The sequence below is a fragment of the Ciconia boyciana genome, chromosome 3, assembly GCF_034638445.1.
Source record: "Ciconia boyciana chromosome 3, ASM3463844v1, whole genome shotgun sequence".
Classification (NCBI taxonomy): Eukaryota; Metazoa; Chordata; class Aves; order Ciconiiformes; family Ciconiidae; genus Ciconia; species Ciconia boyciana.
Genome location: NC_132936.1, coordinates 22,252,683 through 22,259,203, shown reverse-complemented (window position 1 = coordinate 22,259,203; position 6,521 = coordinate 22,252,683). Strand labels below are relative to the sequence as shown.

General features: G+C 38.7%; 1 protein-coding gene across 1 annotated transcript; it reads right to left on the bottom strand.

Moving 5' to 3' along the window:
- Positions 1-732: 732 nt before the first annotated feature.
- On the bottom strand, positions 733-5,416 carry TMEM18 (transmembrane protein 18). The gene is made up of 5 exons (XM_072855112.1): positions 5,328-5,416; positions 4,940-5,060; positions 2,607-2,661; positions 1,445-1,538; positions 733-1,351 (listed from the first exon to the last, which is right to left on the bottom strand). Exons 1-5 carry the CDS (start codon positions 5,373-5,375, stop codon positions 1,262-1,264), a joined length of 408 nt encoding a protein of 135 aa, XP_072711213.1. The 5' UTR covers positions 5,376-5,416; the 3' UTR covers positions 733-1,261.
- Between the last annotated feature and the right edge of the window lie 1,105 nt (positions 5,417-6,521).

Genomic DNA, 6,521 nt, shown 5'->3' with positions numbered 1-6,521 from the left:
GAAACAGTTTCACTCTCTCCCTAACTAGGAGACTCGCAAACTGTGTATACATATTCATCTGCTTATCTCCCTCAGGTCCGTACTTCCACTGTTGTGAAGACTATTCAAGTATTTAAAATTAATTTCACAAATACATGCAAGCTTAAAAACGTACTGTGTTCTGTGGTTTTGTACCCAACTGTTCTTCACATTAGTCCAAGTCCAATTTTGTAGATCATCCGTCCTATGTCTTAAATGACATCTATTTTAGACAGAAGCTTAGGTCTCCACACAAAGGTTTAACTGCTTCCAGATACAACTTTTACTAAATATGTACCGACAGTCTTTAATTGTGTTCATTTCCCCCCACAAATTTCCTTAATGCAATAAAAATAGGTTACTCTGAGCAAAACTGAAGTCTTCTTCATTTTTACCAGAGTCAATTTTTCATTTTCAGTTATATATTTAAAAAAGTAATCTAAAAAAGTAGGAACAAAATTGCATAGAACATTCTAAAGTTCCTCCCCTTCCTTTCTGTTCTACAAATAAGCAAAAAATACTACAAAAATTACATAGTTTTAAGAAAAGATATTTAACTAGTGGCATTAAAATAATGAAATATAAATTGAAAAAAATGCAGAGATAATTTTGAATTTCACAAATGAAATACAAGATTTTACCAAACTGGTAATTTTCATGAGAAAAGAGAAAGAAAAATCTTATTAAAATTAATTCAAATTAACTCAATTTAAGATACAGTGGATAATTTTATTTATAAAACGCTATTGGCACATAATACACATAGGAAGTATGAAACTTGATTTATAAAGAAGTTTAACGCTTCATAGAAGCATGGATTCCTGAGGTCTTCTGAGTACAATCCCTCATTTACTGGAATTCACAACACAGCTCCAATTGGCTTAAGCAGCAGAAGACTGGATACTTAATAAACAAACAGTTGAGACATAGTTAAAAAATACATAGGCAAATGGAAACTGACTGGAAGATTGTGTCTCACCAATACTAATAGCCTTGGTCATGGTGAAAACTATCTTACATTGAAGGGCAGAAAGACCTGTTAAGACTGGGTTTCTCAATTTCACGGCCAATTCAAATTTATTGTTAGATACCTGCTTTCACCTAATTGTCCATGGCCACATGTTGCAAAGTCCTCTTGACATCAGATACAAAAACATTGCTGTTTCTGGATAAACATACAGAAGAACTAATTACCTGGACAAGTATTATTACAATTAAAGAAAAGAAATAGTGTAAGGTGCTTTCATTTCTTTTTCTCTTTTTCTGCTTTCATTCTCTGCTGTAGTGTCTTCAGTTCAGTCATTACATTCAAAGTTCTGTAAACCCAGGTGACCTGAAAAGTAAGTAAATTATTAAATTTAACTAATCCACATACATTTACTTATCGATTTAATGAACACATCCATATAAATGAACACATACATACCACAATTATAATAGTATTCACCAGCAGTGGTGCTGAAAATACTAGTGAAATAAACATTCCTCTTGAATCAAAGTATTGGTATTTAGAAAACAGCCTGAAGGAAATGAAATAAAGAAAAATAAAAGAGGAAGCTTTATTCAGTATAGATCACATAATATTATACTTTCACAGTAACTATTCAACATGGACATTGTACAGATTATCCTGCTTCTTGGGATCCCCAAGCATAGGCCAGCATTCTACTGTATTAAGCCAGAACAAAGAGACAGTCAGTATCTCACCAGTTATAAATATTTATTACAATAACCAGTCTTTCTTTTCTTTAAGGTTTTAATGTGCAAAACCTAAATAAAACAACCATAGATTAAGCAACTCACTAATGCCACTACAGTAGTACATGTATTTGTGCATCAGAAATCATGCTTATCCTGAAGCATCTGAAATGACTTAGGTATTTTTGTTACTCATATTAGAAAAGATAACAGAAATAATAAAAGTAGCAAAGCTGTAATTTAGGTTGTGTATGCCTGGCGTGGAACATAAAGACTTACAATTAGATGCCTGCATAAAGTAGTGTTAAACACATAATTTCCAGTTACATCAGGGAAAGGTTAGTTCAGTGCTTATGAAAATAAGCCATCAGTTTAATTCTGGTACACAGGCTTACTAAACCAGGCAAATTTTAATGTTTTTATGCATATAAATAAGTATATAAAATAGTAGTGATACTTTTGAGAAGTGGTACTTAACTTCAGCTTATTAAACATTAATAGCTACCAAATAAAACCCAACAAAACAAAAAAAAACCCCATCAAAGCTCACATCCTCTTTCCCTTAACCATCCCACTCTGCTTTTCCCTTAGTTCTCTGACTAGATAGTTTGCAACCATCCATATAAGCACAGATTTTAAGCATACAATAAATATATGCTAGCTATTAAAAATTACCTTTTCTTATAAGCTAAGTGATAACTATGCTGTACCGTATGGTTTTGTTCAAAAGTTTTCTATCAATCAATGCAAGAGACCCTCTGCCATCACATTCTACTGATGAGGCGTGAATGAGTCTCTTTAAATTAATACTTTCTGGGAATGATATGAAAAGAAGAACATTTTTAGAAGAACATTCATTTAAATGCGAAAATGAAAGTGAAAGCATTTACCTCCAATTCATGGCTGCTAATTCATTTATATATTCAGCACAGAACACTAAGCCCACTGTAGAACAAAAGAAAAATATTAGATTCAGTATTTCTTTAAAAATAAACTGCCATCAGTTCTGCCATGTATACATACCAGACATTAGAATTCATTGATCCTCAGAAGATCAAATTATACATTTAATATTTAATTGCACAAAACCAATTCTGATTTAAATGTCCCATATAGTTACTAAGAAGTATAAAGTGATCAGACAACATACCCACTATATTGCAAACAAACAAACAAAACTCCTACTCATCTGAGCTTACAGAAAGAGCTCAGCATACAAATGAATTAAAATTAAAAAAAATCACTGTTTTTTCCAACAATCTTCTTGGTGACTGCTTCTAAGTTATGTCCGTAAAAAGAAATGCCAGCACTCCCCAGAACCAGTATGGAATTAAGTTATCATTTTAGATGTTATGGTGTCACACTGCTATAGCTAACAATACTATCTGAAGTTAGGGTACTAATTAAATATAAGCATTTTGGTAAAACACAAACTTTGTTTGAAAAGGTGTATAACAGAGTAGTCTGCTGGAGTCAGGTGAAAACTAGCATATTTCTACTCAACAATTACATGAAATATGAAGCCGTCAAGAAAGTAAGAAAATTCAGTGCAATCACGTTTAACAGAAAAGCAATACAACTAAAAAATTTTAAGTTTGACCTTGTATCACTTTCCACAAGAAACAAAGCAAAAAAACCACATTCAGTGGCTAAAGATGACCTGCACAAGGCAATTAAATAACTAGTTTGGTGATATGAAGGAGTGCTATCTTGTTTTGCCATCATCTGGATTATCTCTGCTTGGTACTGCACAGTATAAACATAGCTATATCTGCTCAGCTGCCAAGGCAAACCAATGTGATAACTTCCTAATTTCCTCTGTTATTTCTGACTATCTACAACACAAAATTAATTATATTGCAGACATATCAAAAGTGGTTCAGTTTTTCAGGTACAAACAAGGCTTGGACTCCATACGGATATTTTTATAAGCTATTCTTGTTAACAGCAAGTTTACATTGTATCTGGGTTAAAAACCCTGCAATGATCAGTTCCACTGCATTTTCCAATGCACTTACACCTTGAGCATTCAGGCATTCAAACTAGTGTTAGTAACACCAGGAATACTTTAGAGAAAGAGTCTAAAGTAAACAGCATGTCATTGGAAATTCTGAATGTCTAATACGAAAGTTAAGAAAAGCCTGTATTCTTATAGGGAACTTTCAGGCCTAATGTGTCATAAACAGGGCATTGTTATCTTGCCCTCTGTAGGTCACTTTCACAGAAATTACTAAGGCTTCTAGATTCCTTTTTGGGGGTACTTAATGTCATTGAAACCTTAGTTTTAGCTGAGTTAAGTTAGTTGCAGTTTTGAGGAAGCTATGCTTCCTCTCCCAACTTGACTAGTTCACTAAATTGTATTTGAAAAAGTCAACATAGTCTTCAAGTGGCTTTTTGCCTCCAAATCTCTTTCAATTGCTTGTTCTTCCTGCAATCATGACAGAACTGAGGTACTGTGTAAAAAAAACCAACCCACCAGAAAATCCAAGCCATGGCTAGAACAAAGGTACTGCTTATAATACATGCCATCTTAATTAAACCAAATACCCTCTGCAAAGCTACTAGATCTTCATCCAGTCAGCTATAAAGACACAGCTTTGGCTAGGCAAGGCCACTATGGATAAACCCTGAGATAACACAAGCTGGTACTGCAATGTACCGAACCAGTCCTGCTCTTCCTCATGCCATTATCACACCTGTCCGCAGGGCATATGGTGAACCTACTCCAGAAATTACTCCAGCTGAAAGCTGACCATAGTCACTGAACTGCAGCATTAGAATAAGGCAGAGCAGAAAGCAACTGCTGGCTCTCAGCCAATTTCTTTTCTGCTTCTCCAGCATGGCAACAATTTATTGGGAAGCTGTGATACACACAGCATTTACCATACAGAAACCTTACTTATCCCAGATCCTCACTAAGCCCAGAGTTTTAAGTCACTACTTCATACAGTCTTGGAAACTAAATAAATACATATTTATGGTCATAGCAGCTTCTCTAACAGTTTGTCATGTATAGACACATGCATTACTACAAAATAAATACTAATTTGCACACACTTCATCTTCTGCAAAGTATAAAACCGTGCGCTGTGCAAGTACATGAAGAAAAGGGTTATCATTAAGAGACCGAAAGAAGCTATTTGACAGTATTAGCAGCCTAAACAATGCACACGCCTTTTACCACGCGAATGCCCGTTCACGGAAGCATGAATACACGACTCACCCATGCAGAGGAAGTGCCCTATTTGCACCCGGTAGTGCTGGAAAGAGATGCACGTTAGGAGGAAGCAGAGGACATGGAAAATCGCTAGCCCCACCAGCCAGGGCTCCGACCAGTCCGTCTTCTACGGGCAAAATGAAAGGAGATTAGGCTATGGCAGGAGAAGGAGTGTCACCAGGCAGCCAGAGCGAGCAGCTTTCCTTCTCCCGCACCGAACCGACTTCAGTCACGCACCGCGCTCACCAGCCCGCCCCGTGCCAAGCTGGGGAAGGTGCGAGCACCCCTGCGCTGGCTTCCCCCCGCCCCCGGAGGGGCGCAGGCACACACTGCGGCCGGTGCCTCCTCCTTTCTCCCCGGCGGGCAGCCAGCCCGGCTCCGGCCCCCTCCTCACCGCCAGGATGGCGGACAACCCCGGTGGACCGCTCAGCGGCTGCTCCATGGCGGCGGCAGCGCCGCTTCTGGCTGCCGCCGAGGTCTCGCGAGAAGTCGCCGCGGCGGCCACTGGGCGGCTTCTCGCGAGACTTCGGCGGCCGCCGGTTCCCTGCCCCGCGGCGGTGGCCTGAAGGGCTTGGGCAGCAGGGAGAGCTTCGTCTCTCCCTCTAAGGCAATGGAGGGGAAGGCGGCCGTTTTATCTCGCACGGGTGGTGCTTCCAGTGTCGCCCTCATCCCCTCAGAGCGGGAAAAGATGGTGACTGGACCCATATTTGGGAGGTACAGCGAAAGTGGCTCTCCACACGCCAGCGGCTGCCTCTGCTGAGCGTAGCACCAAGTCGGAACAATCTCTTCTGCTTCTGCGACTGAAATTGCATTCCTCAAAAAATAACCTTGCCTTTTCAGAAATGGGGCAAGAAGCTCTAGTTATGTTTTTAGCATTTGATACTGAAGTTAGGAAGCTATTGGGAGAGTATTTTTTGTCATGATCTGCTCAGTGGCGTCAGGCTGGTGTCGAGGCATTCAAGGCACTTTGGATCGGTAGCCCAGCATTGGTGTTGGCTTTTTGGTCTTCTCTCAGCAACAGTCAGTGTCTGGCTTCAGCTGCTTTAGGGATGGAAGTGCAGGGAAAAGGGCGTTTTAAGCCCAGTTGGAAATTTCTGACAAACCCAGTTGAGCACTCCAGGCAGGAAATTGTCAAGTGAAAAATACTACTTTTTTTTTCCCCAAGTGGAAAAAATACATATATTAATTAATGGAAAGTGAATAAGACATTTAAAAGGTTAAACCTCTCATTTACAACTCCTTTTGCTAAATGCATGTAGGTCTGGAAGAACTGACCACTCTTAAAGACCTATCCCTTAAAGGGAGATTTCGAATTCAGATTCCTATCAACTAAGCCAGGAGACTTCATGAATCTTAATAGAATTAGCTTTGTCAGACAAACCATACTGTCATATACAGCTCCACATTCTGCTTTCATGAAATTGTTTTTGCTGACACTTTGGCTTATCAGATGTGAAGCTTTGGCTTTTTTTCAAAATGTTTGGAAGTGCATGTGTAAGTAAATACTACAAATACTATTTTCATTTAGTCTACCATATAGCCCAATACAGGTCATCACTGTGAACTAGTCTATTCTCACTGTCATACT

Bases quoted from the DNA above. Each gene is read 5' to 3' on its own strand.
- TMEM18 (XM_072855112.1), bottom strand. From the start codon at position 5,375: ATGGAGCAGCCGCTGAGCGGTCCACCGGGGTTGTCCGCCATCCTGGCG. The intron at 2,662-4,939 runs GTGAGTCGTGTA...TTTGTTCTACAG, and splicing joins AGGGCACTTCCTCTGCATGG to TGGGCTTAGTGTTCTGTGCT. The intron at 1,352-1,444 runs GTATGTATGTGT...CTTACTTTTCAG, and splicing joins TGAATACTATTATAATTGTG to GTCACCTGGGTTTACAGAAC.